This window comes from Corylus avellana, chromosome ca1 (genome assembly GCF_901000735.1).
Source record: "Corylus avellana chromosome ca1, CavTom2PMs-1.0".
NCBI lineage: Eukaryota > Viridiplantae > Streptophyta > Magnoliopsida > Fagales > Betulaceae > Corylus > Corylus avellana.
This window is the reverse complement of record NC_081541.1, coordinates 35594216-35611619: the sequence shown is the minus strand read 5'-3', so window position 1 is coordinate 35611619 and position 17404 is coordinate 35594216. Positions and strand designations below refer to the sequence as shown.

Below are 17404 nucleotides of genomic sequence, written 5' to 3'. Positions count from 1 at the left end.
AAAACATTTTTTTAATTAAAAAAAAATTAAAAAAAAAAATTAATATATGTGCCACGTGTCGACGTCTGATTGGTCCACGTGTCCAGTTTAACGGTCAACTAACGGTCAACTAACGGATGGACTAATTTGGTCACTTATCAAAACCACAGGGACCTCCTGTGATAAAAATGAAAACCTAGGGGGGAAAAAATAAAGTTGTGAAACCCTAGGGACTAATTTAGTATTTAACCCTTTTTTTTTTTTTTATATCGTAATTTGGAAAATGTAGGATTTTTCACAAAAATAAAAAAAAAATTATACTGATTATTTTTAATCTTACTAATTATTTTTAAATTAAAGGTTCGAATTATCAACATTTATCATTTTAACAACTCAACATTTATTCACTTTAACGTACACCCACTTTATTTACTGGGAATTAGGGCGAGGCTCATGGTGAATTTTTTTTTGTTTTTTGTTTTTTTAATATGTCTGCATAAAAGAAGATAATAGAATTCGAACTAGTGACCTTCGTAGTCCTAGCCAATTAAGCTAATTCTTGAAAACGCTCAAGATTAAAAAACTCAACTTTATTAATTCGCAATGCAAAAATATGGTGAAAAATAACATATTTTCACTAAAATTTGGTCATTCGAAGAGAAAAAAATTACAAAGTGTCGCGTACCCGAGACAAGTAAATCCTAAAACCTTGTCAAATTCAGTAAAATTAATGTAATTTAACTATTTAAGTGTAGGATCTCACCGGGGATCCTGATCCATGTATATACACACACACGCATGCAGAGGAACCGAGCTGTCGTCCGTGCGGTCAGGGGTTCAGAGGTTGACTTTGTATTTGTTTGTTTTAAATATTGAAGTGTACGTTGGTTGGAGCTGAAATTGAAATCGTAGTCGTTTAACACATGCTGGAGAGCTGGATCCCTTCAGTTTTATAGTCCAGAAAGTGAAAATGGAAACTCTTGCGAATCTTCGCGGTTCTCACTTGTCCGCGTGGCTGGACGCACGCAGCACAACAAACCCGTGGGCTTCATTATGGGCACTCAGCCTACTTCAACTCACAAAAAGCAGCCCACTACATGTTCATCATCACCTCAAGAGATCTACAATAACCAGGGAAAAAAAGGGGCTGAAAAGTCCTCAGGAGCCTAAAATAGAGAAAGAAATTTGATGTAAAACCAAAATAAAATAAAATAGAAGCTTACAACTTGAAGATATTTATAAAAAGCACATAGACGTACAGTTGAAAATTACAAAATAGAATCAACCCACAGCTATTGATAGATTCAACTAAGAATCAAAATAGAAAGAGTGCACAGACTCGAGCGAAACAAGGCTGCGAATCATAATATAGATTGACCCATGATTGGAGTATAAGAACTTAGATGGGCCAAGAGAGAAAATAATCATGCGCGGAATCTCTCAATTCGCCTGAGTTCTTTTGTAACACTCATCATCGTTGGCCTCATCTCGGGATCATCCTCTATGCATGTAAGAGCAACGTGCAGCACAGCTTGCAATTGTTGCTCCACACTAGCTTCTCCTCCCTCTTCCAGAATTGCAGGATCCCTAATCTCATCCATAGCACCGTTTCTAAAATAATCTATCCAGTCATTTGTTCCAGCAAATTGTGTCCATAGAGAGCCACAATCTTGTCCACTTAAAAGCTCTAATAGAACCACACCAAAGCTATGGACATCATTTTTCTCTGTTACTATCCATGTACGCTGCATAAAGCTACGGTGCAGAAAACACATATTCCCATGCAGCCTATCAAGTAATAGGAACACATTTTGCATTATCTCTAACACTCCCCTTTAATGCATAATGTTTACAACTCCTAACAATTCTCTAAAATAAAAGAATTTATCTGAAGGAACGGGCTTTGTGAATGTATCCACAAGTTGCTCATTTGTAGCACGGTATACAATCTTGATGCTTCCTTTGCTAACCAATTCTCTGATAAAATGATGCATTGTCTCTATATGTCTTGTACGGTTGTGATACATCGGGTTCTTTGTCATTGCAATGGTGGACTGGTTGTCACAATGAATAATTGTAGCTTCCTGTTGATGTTGCTTCATGTCTTCTAATATTCTCCTTAACCAAACAGCTTGATAAGCTGTCGAGGTTACAGCAATATACTCAGCTTCAGAAGATGACAATGCAGTAGATGGTTGTTTTTTTGAACTCCATGCAATTGCTCCTGAACCAAGATTGAAGACGTACCTTGTCGTACTTCTACGGTCATCCAATGAACCTGTCCAATCACTAACGGAAAAACTACACAATTTCAAATTGTTAGCATTAGTATACAAAAGGCCGTAGGAGCACATCCCCTTTACATATCTCAGCACCCTTTTGGCAGCACCATAATGAAGCTTGATTGGACTTTGCATGAATCTTGACAAAAAACTTGTAGCTTACATTATATCTGGCCTGCTATTTGTTAAATACAACAAACTTCCTACCAAACTTCGATAATCACCAGCATCAACCTTTTCTTCTCCATCATTCAAACTGAATTTCTGATTGGTATTCATAGGGGTCTTCATTGGGTTGCAATCATGCATTCCAAGCTTCACAAGAAGATCACTTGCATACTTCTTTTGAGACATATAAATTCCTTCATCACATTGCTTCACTTCCAACCCAAGAAAATAACTCATTAAGCCAAGATCCGTCATTTCAAACTCACTTATCATAATTCTTTTGAATTCCTCCAACAAAACAGCACAATTACCGGTGTAAATAAGATCATCTATATAAAGACACACAATAAGTACCTCACTAGCCCTTCTTGTTTTGACATACAAGGTTGGCTCACTCTCACTCCTTTGGTACCCATGTTGCTCAAAATGACCATTAATTCGATCATACCAAGCTCTTGGTGCTTGCTTGAGGCCATAAAGCGCCTTTGTTAACCGGTACACTTTCATCTCCTTACCTTCCACCTCATAATCTTGTGGTTGTTGCACAAACACTTCTTCATCTAAAACACCATTTAAAAATGCTGATTTGACATCAAATTGATAAACACTCCATTTATGGTTTGCAGCTACAGCTATAACAGTTCGAATGGTATCAAATCTAGCTACGGGAGCAAAATTTTTTTCAAAATCAATACCTTCATGCTGCATGTAACCTTTTGTAACTAGTCGAGCCTTGTACTTCTGAATTGTGCCATCTGATCTGTATTTAATTTTGTAGATCCACTTCAACCCAACAACTTCTCTTCCATGTGGCAAATCCACAAGCTCCCATGTCTTGTTTTTCTCCAAAGTTTTAATTTCTTCATCCATAGCAACACACCATTCTTTGTTTTGAACAGCTTCTAGAAAGTTCCTTGGCTCATTAACTTGTGTAAAATGACATCTTTCACCTTGCTCATATATCTCTCTCAAGTCCTTCACTTTTCTCGGTGGTGATTCAGGGGAAGAGAAAGATGAAGAACTTGATGAGCTAGATGGGATGTTTCTAGGTGTGAAAGGACTTGAAGGATTAGATGGGCAGCTTTCACCTTCATGCTCCACTATCTCATCCACCAAGTTCTCACCCTCTTGGATTGTCAAAAGGAAAATGTTGTTGCTTATTCCAATTCCAAGCATTTTTCTCATCAAACAAAACATCACGACTAACAATTAGTTTTTTTTGTGAGAGGATCATAACACCGATATCCTTTAGTCTCCATGCTATAACCCATAAATATGCACTTCACACTATTATTTTCAAGTTTATGCCTCTTTTGAGAAGGAACATGAACATATGCAATGCAACCAAAAATCTTAAAATGAGTTACCTTGGGTCTCCAACCATGCCATGCTTCAAAAGGAGTTTGGTGTTGCAATGCCGATGTAGGACTTCGATTAAGTAGATAGGCAGCTGTATGAACAGCTTCAGCCCAAAAACTGTTTGGAATTCCTTTGGCTTTAAGCATGCTTTTAGCCATTTCCACAATGCTTCTATTTTTCCTCTCCGCAACCCCATTTTGTTGAGGGGTGTAACTAGCTGTCAATTGCCTGAAAATGCCAAAATCTTCACAAAAATTGTCAAACTCCTTGGAGAGAAACTCACCACCACGATCAGTTCGCAAAATCTTCAAAGTGTTACCACTCTGTTTCTCAACTTGATTCTTGAACTTCTTGAAAATTGAAAAAACTTCAGATTTTTCCTTAGCAAAATACACCCAAGTCATCCTGCTATAATCATCCACAAAGACAATAAAATACTTTCTGTTGTTAAGTGAGGGAGTACGCATAGGCCCACAAACGTTTGAATGCATCAATTCCATTTGTTTTGAGGCCCTTCTTGCTTCCCCCTTAGGAAAAACATTGCGATGATGCTTTTCAAATATACAATTTTCACACAAAGCATCAACATGTTGAATTGAAGGCAAACCATCCACCAAATTATTTTCACCCAAAAACTTCAAGCTTCTAAAATTTAGATGTCCATATCTATGATGCCACAACCAATTATCATCTAAAAATGAAGCCTTAAGTGCTTGTTTTTCCCTAGCAATATTAAGAGGAAAAATTTTGTTCTTAGCCATAGGGACATGGACTAACAAATGCTGCTTGGTTTTGTCTTTATACACATAGCATGATAAATCTTCAAAAACAAGACAATAACCTTCTTCTAAAAATTGCCCCACACTTAACAAATTTGTATCCAAATCAGGAACATATAAAACATTGTATATGCTGTCCATTCCACTTGAGTTCAGCTTTATATTACCTTTGCCATGTGCTTCAACCATGGTTCCATCGCTCATCTTCACTTTGCTTGTAATAGATTTGTCCAAGTTAGTGAAGTCTTCTAAATTGGCTGTCATGTGATTACTGCACCCACTATCCATATACCAAACATTTGGTGTACCTTCTTTAGCAGAGTAACAAGCAAGAAACAAACTTTCTGTTTAATCTTTCTCTTTTTCCTCAGCAAAGTTTGCTTGTTTTTCTTTGAGCCTACAATACCTCTCTATGTGGCCATAATTCTTACAATAATAACATTGAGGCTTACGGTAAGAATTTTCACCTTCATCACCAGTTTTTCTTCCATTGTGATAGTGGTAGTTGTTACTTGAACGTCGACCACCTTGTCCACCTCTTCTTCTATGAAAGAAATGGCCTCCACGCCCTCTTGTGGTTGAACCCTTGCTTGCAAATTCACTACTGCCACCACTTGTTTTGCATTTAGAAAACTACAATTTTGTATGAAATGCATTTTCTATAGAATTTTCTTCATATCTTTTCATCCTGTCTTCATGAGATTGCAATGAACCAAATAATTCATCAACCGTTAGCACACTTAAATCCTTACATTCTTCTATAGCAGCCACCACATGATCATACTTCTTAGGCATACTTCTCAAGATTTTTTCAACAAATTTTTGATCAGATAAATTTTCACCAAATTTTCTGATTTGATTCACAACGTCTAGCATATTAGAGAAATAATCATGCATAGACTCACCTTCTTTCATCATCGAACTTTCAAAATTTCTGCGAAGAGTTTGAAGTTTAATGGTCAATACCTTGGCATTACCTTGATATCCATTCTGTAATGCATCCCAAGCATCCTTCGACTTTGTTACAGCAGCAATTCGAGGAAAGATGGATTCAACCACAGATTGTTAAATGAAAAACAACGCCTTGGCATCTTTCTTCCGAAGCTCTTTGAATGTGTCTACGGAAATACTAGTTTTTGAATAACCTTTCTCTACTAAATCCCATAGGTCTTGGGAAGTAAAGAGAGTCTTCATCTTTGTACTCCAAATGTCATACCCAGCTCCTTGAAAGAGTGGGAGTGATGGCTGTGAAGGTTTAACACTGTTGCTTGCCATGAATCTAGCTCTGATACCAGATGTTGGAAATAAAAAAAAGATAGATGTACAAGCAATAGTCTTCTCTCTACAACTGTTAGGATGAGAGAGGTAAAACAAAGATATATTCTGGATAAAACTGATGTAATAATTCATTAATGTAAAACATTTAAATAGACTACAATTAAACCACTTACTCCTAAAAACAAGTATCCACTTTAACTACTACTAGAATAACATGGAGCACTAAGTAACTAAACTCCTAGACTTAAGGACTCAACGTGCATATAATTAAGATAATGCTTAAACAAATAACAAGCTATTAAATAGGAACCACTAACCCACTACTCAACAAACAAGCTAAGTGATAGGAACACATTTTGCATTATCTCTAACAAGTTCCACGTGAGTTTCACCCACGGGAATTGAAATGGAGAATGGAAAATCTGTGAGTTTGGGAACATCATGCTGGTCTAAGAAAATATTTTCCAGTTTTATACTCAAATGGATGATAGGTCTAAAGAATGTCGTGTGGAGATATGCAATTACATGAGCAATTTGTCTCGCAATCTTTAACCTGCTATGCCACATCATGGGTGTACCTTGTCCCCGAGAGATAAAAATTTGATCGGCAAGGCCTCCATTTTGAGCATATTCATACACTAAAGTCAAAATTGAAGTCTCCAAACAGCATCCTATCAGTTTTAGAATATTTGTGTGAGTGCTAGTCTTTGCAGAAATACCTATATCGGTTAGGGCAAACTGCAGCATCCTCGGATCGTAATAACTCCTAACGGAAATATTTCGGCCTTCAAAAGAACCCTTGTAAAAGTTATACAGAACTTGGTGGTTACATAGAATAAGGCGATGATCAAAGTTATTCGTCGCGGAGATGAGCTCTTTATAGGAGAAGGTATGGATGGGAATAGGCCTGCCATTACAAGAGGCAACCAACTTCTCCAATACAACCCCTCCATTCTCTATAAATGCTCTCTTTTTCTCTCTCTTCTTCCAGCCACGATCTACAAAAGCAGCAACCAGCTTCTTCTGCAGCATGCTTCCTTCTCTACAAAAGGCTTAATTTCTCTGTCTCCCCACTTTGCAACTGCAAGGCTTGGAAATGGCCAAACTTCAATACCCTTTCGGCCTTCATTTTCCCTAGTTGCCACGAAAGAAAGGTAAGCGCAGTCTTCCTCGTCGATGCTATTTTCTTTTTCGTTTCCTCAATGAAAGAAATTCAATGTAAACAAATAAATAAAAGCTTCCAACTTGAGGAAATTTATTAATAAACAAACACATAGATAGTTGAAAATTACAAAACAGAATAACCCACAGCTATTTATAGATTCAACTCAGAACAAAAATATAAGGAGCACATAGACTCAGAATTCAAGCAAAACGAGGCTCCAAATAAAGCATAAAATCATGATTTAAATTGACCCACGATCTGAGCATATAAGAACTTAGATGAGCCAAGTGAGAAAATAATCATGCGACTAATCTCTCAATCTGCCTAAGTTCTTTTGTGACATCTACCATCGTCGGCCTTATCTCTGGACTGTCTTCTAGGCATGTGAGAGCAAGCTGCAACATAGCTTGCAATTGCTGCTCTATCCCAGCTCCTCCTCCCTCTGCAAGGATTGCAGGATCCCCAATCTCATCCATAGCACCGTTTCTAAAATAATCCACCCAGTTCTCGCTGCTTTAACAAACTAATGTGTATAGACTAGGATCATCTAGTCCACTTAAAAGTTGTAATAGAACAATACCAAAGCTATAAACATCAATTTTCTCTGTTACCGTCCGTGTACGCATAACATGAGGGCATAAGAAACCAGTAGTCCCACACAGCTCATCAAGTACCACATGAGTTTCACCCTCGGGAATTGAAACAGAAAATGTAAAATGTGTGAGTTTGGGAACATCATACTGGTCTAAGAAAATATTTGCGAGTTTTACACCCATATGAATGATGGGTCTTGAGAATGCAGTGTGGAGATATGCAATTGCATGAGCAGTCTCTCTCGCAATCTTTAACCTGCTCTGCCACTCAATGAATGTGCCTTGTCGTAGGGATATAAAAATTCGGCGAGCAAGGACCCCATTTTCAGCATATTCATACACTAAAGTCGGAATGGAAGTCTCGAGACAGCATCCAATTATTTTTAGAATGTTTTTGTGAGCGCTCATCTTTGCAGACATACCTATGTCCGTTAGCGCAAAGTCCATGCTCTTTTCATTATAAATATAATTAGGAGAATAACTTCTAATCGAAACATTTCGGCCTTCAAAAGAACCCTTGTAAAATGTATACATCCACTCTCTGCGGATAATAAGGCTATCATCATACTTACTGGTTGCCGACATAACCCATTCATAGGAGAAGGTACGGATGGGAATAGGCCTGCCATTACAAGAGGAAACCAGCTTCTCCAATACAAGCCCTCCATTCTCTAGAAATGCTCTCTCTTTCTCTCTCTTTTTCCGGCCACGATCTACAAGAGCAGCAACCAGCTTCTTCTTCTGCAGCATGCTTCCCTTCTCTCTCTCTCTCTCTCTCTCTCTCTCTCCTCACTCTACAGGGCTTCCAAGTGGCCAAACTTTTATCCCATTTCTCTCTGTGTCTCCACGAAAGTAAACGGAAATTTCGTGGAAATTTGATTTGGGGGTCACACTGGATATTGAACTGATCAAAGGTTGATTTGGTCAAAACCAAGCGCAGCCTTCCTCGTCAATTCAATCTGTTTCCCTTTTTTGGACAAATGCTCCCTATCTTCTCCACAAAGGTATATGGAAATTTCGTGGAAAGTTGGAGTCAGACTCACAGAGTCCGAGTCATATTAAACTCGTTTAGCACATGTTGGGTGAGTATAGCACAAGAAACCCGTAGGCTTGTCCCAGTCAAAACTACTCTACAACCCTTTTCCAGCCCAGGCCTGTAAGCAGCCCATTGTGGGCCCTTAGCTTATCTCAACGGACACACAAACCTCGACCCATCGCATTTTTCTATCATAGTCGCTTTTGATTTTTGTATTTTTGTATTTTTTTTTTCCTTTTTCTTTTAATCAAGGTCTAAATGTTATGAAACTGCTAAAGATCTGTTTGAGATTGCGTTTGATGAGCCTAAATGTGCCTTTTCTTTTAATCAAGGCCTAAATGTTATGAAACTACTAAAGATCTGTTTGGGATTGCGTTTGATGAGCCTAAAAGTGTTTTTAATACTCAAAAAATCTGTTTGAAGAAAAAAGTACTCGTTTGGAAAAAAAAAAATTAAAAGCATTTTTAATTGTTCAAAAAGCTTAAAAATAGCCAAAGGCTCAAAATACACTTTTGACAAAAACTTAAAAATGAAGCTTTTGCCTAAAAGCTTTTTTTGACTTAAAAGTTTTATTTCTCAAATACAATCTCAAACAGGTTCTAAGTCATTTTCGTTAAGATCCGAAATATTCAATTTTGATTGTTCTACAATTTAACTATAATGCAACTCTCATCTTCCAAACTTGAGATGTACAAGCAAAAATGAATGAGTATGAATTTCAAAATGCGGAGAAAATGGGTCAGACATGTTTACTAATGGTTTTGTTATCTATGTTTTTTTTTCAAAAACATTAACAAACAACACAAAACACTTATAAAACTTAAAAACAACAAAAAAAATTTCTAAAACATTTTAACAAACTTACAGACGTATCCAATTGAGGTGTAGTTGGTAGATCCTGGTGTATGCATAATACATTAATTCCATGACAAACAAGTAAGACTTGGGAACAACAAAATAGCCACCACATATTTACCCAATCACCAATAATTTTCCAGACTCCAATCCTTTTTCATACACATTTTACTTCAATTCAAAACAAGCACAGATCCAAAATTCACGCCAAGTTCGTTTTCCACGCTAGGCCTACGAGCCTACGAAGGTACTTTATTAAGTGTGCTACTATGCCCTATTTATAACACCACTGAAACGTGGGTTGTAGTTGCTCATGATAGACCATCTGGCATGGGGCGTAAATAGGAACACTCCTTGTGGTAATTTGGGTTGGTCCATGCTTGTTAAAGCAATGTGTCGTATTGAAAATGGATGCAGCAATTTATTGTCACGGTTTACATGCAGTATTATCTAATCTAAGTTTTGTTTGTGTTTTATAATATTCTCTTGGGAAAAATATATTTTATCTTTTGAACTATTCACTTATTTGCACTTTTAACTTTAATGTTTAAAAAGTAACATTCTATCTCCCAAACTTCCAAATTATTGCAATTCGACCATTTTAACATTTTTTTTTCCCCCAAAATGCCCCCATCCTAAGTTAGAAAAAAAAAATTAAAAATTAAAAAGTTAAAAATTATGGGGTGGCAGGCCACCTCAGTTGGGCCTGGGGTGGCTTCGGCTAGCCCAGACCATTCACCTCTTAATTTTTTAATTTTTTTTTTTTTAACTTGGGATGAGGACATTTTAGGAAAAAAAAATCAAAATGGTCGAATTGCAACAATTTAGAAGTTTGAAAGAGTAAAGTGTCATTTTTTAAACATTGGAGTTAAAAGTGCAAATAGATAAATATGTAAGGGGATAAAGTGTATTTTCTCATATTCTCTCAATTAACTACTCCAGATCTTCCTCGATCTCCTTAGTTTTTCTTTCTTTGTTTTCTTTTCTGTATTTTTTTTTTTTTTTTTTGGTTTTTTGAATGAATAAAGCTGTGCTGATTAGATCATACGGAGTGTCGTTCCACTACTAGAGTTGTGGCATGCAGCAAGTTTATGCTTTGCAGATGAAAACCAAACAAAGATAATGCTGCTGAGTTTGCTTTTTTACTTTTTAACAAAAGAGAAAAAATACCACAAAATATTTAAAACTACTATCACTTTTATTTAACATCTAAATTAGCATTCTTATTGCTTGTATACTTGTCAAGTTTGATACATGACTAAAGAGAAAAATGAAGAAACTAAAATATTTACATCCACTCGATCTTCTTTGTTCTTTCAATTCGGAACCCCTATACTCATATATGGAAGACATTCCAGACTTGACACAAAATGCTACTACTCATCAATAGAAGCGCCAAAGAAAACTCCTTTGTTCTTCTATAATGGCATCATATATATATATAACAGACAATTTAGTTGCTTAAATTATCACTTTGTTTTGACCTATTCTCTGAACCCAAAATTGTGAAAGTAATGAGAGACCCATCTGGCAAGGCAAATCTTCTTGTCGCAAAGCGAAAGCTTCTTGACATTTCTTCTTCAACTCGTTTCTTCTGATGCAACTGCGCATATATATGAAAGCTGAAGAAGACATTGCATAACCAGTACTATATATAATCGCTGTGCTCACACGTTACTCCTCATCTATCACCGTCCGCCTTTTATTCGGAGGACCACCATCTGTGACTCGCGTGAACGTCACAGTCCATTCAAGGAGCGCCAGCTTTCACTTTCTTTTATTATGTAAATCTCTCTGTGTCCTTTTTTATTTTTTTTTAGCTTTGATGGCTATGCTGCCTCCTGTTCTGGCTCCCTCTCACTGCGCCTGCAGGCTTCCCATTACTCGCGTGCTCCGCAATCCTCATCTGCCTCAGATCCGGAGCGTGCTGAGACACGCGCCAGACCTTCACGGACCTGTCCAAGCTCCCGCTGTACACTATCCACTGTTGATCACCTGTATCACCAGAGTCCTGATCTTCCTCAACGGCCAGGCATTTGACGGGCCCGGTGTGGCCAGTCAGGACCGAAAGGCAGACGTGGGCCCCGCCCTCCTCCTCCCTCCTCCACACGCATATATTCTTATCTGCGGACCCACTGAACACCAGATTCCCTCCCGTCGCCAAGCACAGCACCGCCAGCTTGTGGCCCCGCAGGACCCCGCCGTGGGACAAGTGCTTTTCACGTTCCCAATAGTTCACCATCCCATCCGACGACCCACAGTACACCACGTTGCCCGATTGGTTCACGGCCAAAGCGGTCACCGCGTTTTCTTGCTTCAACAATACCTGGACCAAGAAATGTTTCGTTCCTTTCCCTTGCAGCTCTCTCCGCCAAACTTTGACCGTTCCGTCCGCCGACCCTGTGAAGACCAAGGAATCGAATCCCGCAACGACGGCGTTTACGGCGTCGTCGTGGGCTGTAATGGACTCCAAGCACTTGGAGTTCGCGATGCGCCACACCTTCATGGTCTTGTCCCAGGAGCCGGAGTACAACAACCCCAGCTCTTCGTTCAAGCTCATGCACGAAACGGCGTCGAAATGTTTGATACGAACGACGCTCCGGTGTCGTCTGGCTTCCACGTAGTTTTTTGGGTTGACGGAGCTCTTGAGGAAGTCTTTGAAGGTGGGCAAGCTTCCATTACGTTTGAAATTGTTAGCGTGGGAAACCTTCCAGATCCGGATTTTGCCGTCTTGGTGGCCGGTGAAAGTCCTGTCGCCGCATATAATAATGGCTTTGACTAACCCACTATTGGATTTAAACCCGGAGAACTCCTTGAGATTCTTCCAAACGCGTATGTTCTTACTATCCGAACCCGTGTACAACAAATCCCCGGAAACCGCTAAAGAATATATATGACCCTCCTCGCGTACCAGCGAGCCGATGAGGCCGTTTCGATGAGTACCCTCATCGAATGGGTTGAACGGCGAAGATGTTATCCACGGAGATTGCGCGTACGGAGAGGATTGGTTCCACGGAGACATGGCGTACGGTGAGGCTGCAGCACTACTAGTCTCGAAGTTTCCGGGGCTCATCGCAGCCGAACCGCTGCTATGGCGGTGTTGGTAATCGTAAGCAATGCTATGTCGATGGCTGCTCGAGTAGCTTTCGTCGTTGTGGTTGTTCGTGGAAGGCATACCCGGATCGGAATGTAATAGAGCTCCGAATTTAGGTCGCCTCAGACTACCGCTCTGCTCCAACACCACGGTACCTCCCCTGTCGTTTGTCATTATAAGCAGCAATGAAGAGAAAAAGAAACTTGGAGAGAAAGAAAGAGAAAAATTGAGGGGGTGTTTGTTGAATCGTAGATTTTGAAGGAAAGTTTTGAAGAAAAATTATGAGAAACTTATCAAAGGCTGTGAGGATGGTCGGGGTTATATATAAATAGGAGGGGTCGACCAGTGGTGGGTGTGGGTTGGTGACACGTGGTGCAAGGAGACGTGATCGTTTCGAACCGGAAAACCGGGGGTGCCGGTACTTATGGGAAAAGCCTAAAATGGCTATATAATATATATTATTGTATGGAGCTGAAAGAAAGGAATACTCGTTTTTTGTTGTCTCTTTTTGCGGCGTTTCAGCTCCACACGCTAAACGCTATTCTGGGAAACCGGTTTTGCCGTTTAGGAGTTGTAATGTAAGGAAGACAGGATTAGAACGTGACGAAGCGTTTTCAGACTCGGCGTTTGACCTTTCCTTTCTACTAGAAGAAAGAGAGATTGACTTTGTGTTGGTCAGAAATGACGTTGCTTTTGACAGCAAAGACGACGTAGTTTCATGACCATTGTATAAAGCATGTATGCGTTTGGTTGCTTGTTCTATTTGAATTTGTTTTGTTACTCCTTCCTTTTTATTCATTTTTCACATTATAATGGTAATTTTTCTACCTTTTTATTAGTAGGTAGTAGAGTACATACTGACACGTTAGGGGGAATTGGACATTATTTGATTGTGTTCATTTTTCTTTTTCCGATCAAATAGACAAATGATGGAAAACAAGAAACACCAATACAAGAAGGAAAAAACACATCAAACCGGAGGCGACTATTTAGGATGGGTTGATATTACTAATAGGTTCAGTAATTACATGGGGCAAAATGGTAATGAAAATGCTTTTACTTTGATAAGTACAAACAGTCCATCATCAATAAGCAATGTGATTAACTTTTCGAAATGACCAAACGGGACTGAAGTTCAAAAGTTGGTGAGCTGATTTTGTTTAATTAGTTTATAAAACATGATCAAGTTGTTGCATTTGTTTTATAATGTAAACCTTATACATGTAGTTAACATGTAGTCGTTGTTTTGGTTTTTCAGTACTGACTAAACCTATCAATCTCAGCACGTTATATATAGAGCCCTAGTATTTCAACATATCCTATCTATTTTATAATGATTGTTACTTATTGCTAAACTAAAATGCCAATCATAGACCATTGACATATATAGTGAGAAAATGAGCTTTCCATTATATTTATGTTTATAATTTTATCTTCCAAAAAAAAAAAAGAAAAAAAAGTTATCTTTATTAAATTTTACTCGGAAAGTTTAACAATTTCTATAATTAATTCTTTATAGATATCACTGTCTTTCTTAATTAATGGCAAAAATTCGAAATTCTATTTTCTTGTGAGAGAAAAATAACAAAGTGATATTTTGTATTGAAAAAGCTTTTAATATTAATATTGATACTTGTTGCATTCGAAAGGTCACTAGCTAGAGTTGTAAACTTGAAATTAATTGCCGGCCGGCCACCTGCACTTTTAGTTGCTCATGCTAACAAATACAATATTAAGGCATTATGATTCAAAACCAATTTATAAGTGCATGCATATGGAAAGAATATTGCATAGAAACTATTTCAGTTATCTTTGTGAAATTTACTTGGAAAGTTTACCAATTTACAAGGTTCTCCACATGATCGATTGATATATGCATCAGTAATTCTAGAAATTCCTCTTGTGTTCTTCTTAGTCTCTTCAAGAATTATGTGGCTATTAAAATCACCATTTGATCAAAATTCAATAATGATTAATCACAAACACAATAATAATTTTAATAACCACATCATTCTTGGAGAGACTCAAATGAAATATAAAAGAAACTTGTAGCATTACTCATTGATATATACCACTATCTATTTATGGCAAAATTCTGAAAAAAAAAAAAAAAAAAGAAGGTAAAAACTTTCTAGTGAGATAAAATAACAAAGAGACTTTATTAATGGAAAAAGTTTTTAGATTATACCCCACTAGCCATCATAGATTAACATGCCTGTCATTTAACTTGTCATGCTGGCACTCCATGATAAGGCCACCATGGCCTTATCATCTGACATGCAGTAAATTCATTCCTTACGAGTTACGATAGCAATAAATCAAATGAAGACAACACTTTATATGAATGCTAATTAGGACATCAAGAAGGATCCACGAAGATTTTCTCAATTTTATTTGAAATAAAAATAATGATTTGTATTAAATTTCACAAAAATAAATATTTTACTTTGTCATTTAAAATTTTTAAATTATATGATATCACATATAAACACGATAATTAGAAATAACAAAACAAAATTAAGATCGTATTCCCATCCGGACGGTATTATTGATTTGGTTGGTGCCTACGAGATTAGACTCTTTGCCATAACTTATATAATATTTATATAAGTAAACCATCAATATCCCAATTATCAGCCGCTTGTTCCATTAGGTCAACAAAAAGGTTGCCATGCCTTAGTTATTTGCCTCCTCCCTTTGATCATGCAACGACGGCGTTGACATTGTGTACGATTTTTGGCGGAATTTAATTGCAGAAAGAAAAGTAGTTCATGTATATCCAAAATATATGGTTGAATATTTAAGCTTTTCCGGATTATAATATATCATCAGGTAATAATTATGAAATTCATTTTCGTACATCTTAAGTGGCGTCGTTTTCATGACTCATGCAGGAAGTATATATGCAATATCAATGTCCATTCCATGCATGACTTTTTTCCCTTCGAGCAAGTTTTTATGTCGGGTTAGGTCTTATCACATGCATCATCAAATATCTGTCCAAAAGTAACAAAAAATTCCAATGAAATATTGCCAAATAATAATAATAATAATAAGTTTTGCTGATAAAGATTATATTTTGTTAGGATGTGTGAATTTTTAAAAAAATTAAATTTATTATTAAAATATTAATTGCATTATTAAATTTATCTCCTTATATAAATTTAAACTTTTTAAATCATGTGACGATTTAACATTCATCAAACAAAAACACGTTTCGTTTACAAAAAAAAAAAAAAAAAAAAAAAAAACACGTTTCTGAACGTTTCTGAATAAATTCTGACATGACAAACATAACATTATTTGGTCGCTAGTCATTTGAACCATATGGTTCATATTGGGCTGAATCGTTTGAACCACATTCAAAGGTCTTCAAGTCCGTGGCGCGCCATAGCCGAGATTGCGCGCTTTACACTGTTTCTGACACAAATGTCAATGGTTTTGGCCGCCACCAACAATGACATTTTTGGTGAGACTTAAGACGCCATGACAGCGACCAAGGCGAATTAACGTACGGGACCAGCAGCCACGTAACAGGTTTCCTCCCAAACCGCTCCAAGATATCGCCATTTCGCCACGTTATCCAAGTTAGATTAGTGCCCACCAATTATTAGGTGACACGATAGCAAACTAAAGGTCACGAAGCATAAAGATGATGAGGGATGAGCTCTTCAATCAATCATGCTTGAAACTATTTTGTTGGCATGGCTGACACTTGGCCTTTCTGTATGGGCTCCTCTCTCTATCCAGCGGGGTCCACCACTTGGAATTTTGCGGTTACAAAAAACTTACGATGTTGGTATTCAATTTGTACCTTTTGGGCGGTTGTGTGCTTTAAATGGTACGTATATAGCCTATAGGCTATAGGGTTTTACAAATTGAGAGAAATTTAGATTTTATAGGCCTCACATTATTGTTAGATACTTAGATTAGTTGAGTTAGCCTCTATAAAGATTTTTGTTTGATAAACGGTTGATCGAGCAATGTCAAAAGTATCTGTAAAGAAGAAAAAAAAAATTAACAAAAGCGTTTGTTGAGATAGGAAGTGAGAAATAGTTTCAATGCTTAAGACAATATATATTACTTAAAAAAAAAAAAAAATAGTGTCTAAGAGGAAGAGATGAGAGTCATCTTTTTATTTGGAGTTTGTTGCCTTTTATATAAGATTTATTGTAACCGTTAGCCACGTGACTCACCTTCATTGAATGCTTTTTTATTGCTGCGTTTCTTAGGCCCTGTGACTTTGATAGGTGATCACCTCATGTTAGGATCGCGAGGGTCATTATTGATATGCTAAAGGAAGGGATTTAATGTTATGTTTTGCGACTGCATGTACTTAAATCGATGGGTCAATCAAGGGCGGAACTACTTTATGCCTTGGGAGAGAGGGCTTGGGGCCTCCCAAGGCATAAGGGTCCACAATTTTTATTTTTGTTTTATTTTGTTTTTTCTTTTTAAATTTATATGAATTTTTTATAAAATAAGCCTTTAAAAATTGATTTTTATCCCCCCAAATATATATATACATTGATTTTTAATTTAGCCAATGTAAAAACAAAACGCAGAAAATTGTACAAGAAAGACGTACGTACATATAGAGGCCAACTAACCTAGACCTAGCTAGTAATATCTACAATACAACAAGACAATTAACGCGGACCTTACAATGTTACAGAGAAGATAATGATCTATTGCCGCTAAACAAAATGAAACTTGTGATACTTCCGAATCGTGGGATATAAAGTATACTTGATAATTGCTTCAATCAAATCAGTGAAATGTCACTTCTATAGATAGAGAGACATGGAGAGTAGTC

The 17404-nt window shown here is 37.3% G+C and overlaps 2 protein-coding genes across 2 annotated transcripts; both read right to left on the bottom strand.

Moving 5' to 3' along the window:
* Window positions 1-6181: 6181 nt before the first annotated feature.
* On the bottom strand, window positions 6182-8372 carry LOC132171020 (serine/threonine-protein kinase ZRK1-like). The gene is made up of 3 exons (XM_059582218.1): window positions 8176-8372; window positions 6860-7043; window positions 6182-6752 (listed from the first exon to the last, which is right to left on the bottom strand). Exons 1-3 carry the CDS (start codon window positions 8351-8353, stop codon window positions 6182-6184), a joined length of 933 nt encoding a protein of 310 aa, XP_059438201.1. The 5' UTR covers window positions 8354-8372.
* Window positions 8373-10695: 2323 nt separating this feature from the next.
* Window positions 10696-12886, bottom strand: LOC132167798 (protein JINGUBANG-like). The gene has a single exon (XM_059578861.1). It carries the CDS (start codon window positions 12760-12762, stop codon window positions 11311-11313), a length of 1452 nt encoding a protein of 483 aa, XP_059434844.1. The 5' UTR covers window positions 12763-12886; the 3' UTR covers window positions 10696-11310.
* Window positions 12887-17404: the final 4518 nt, after the last annotated feature.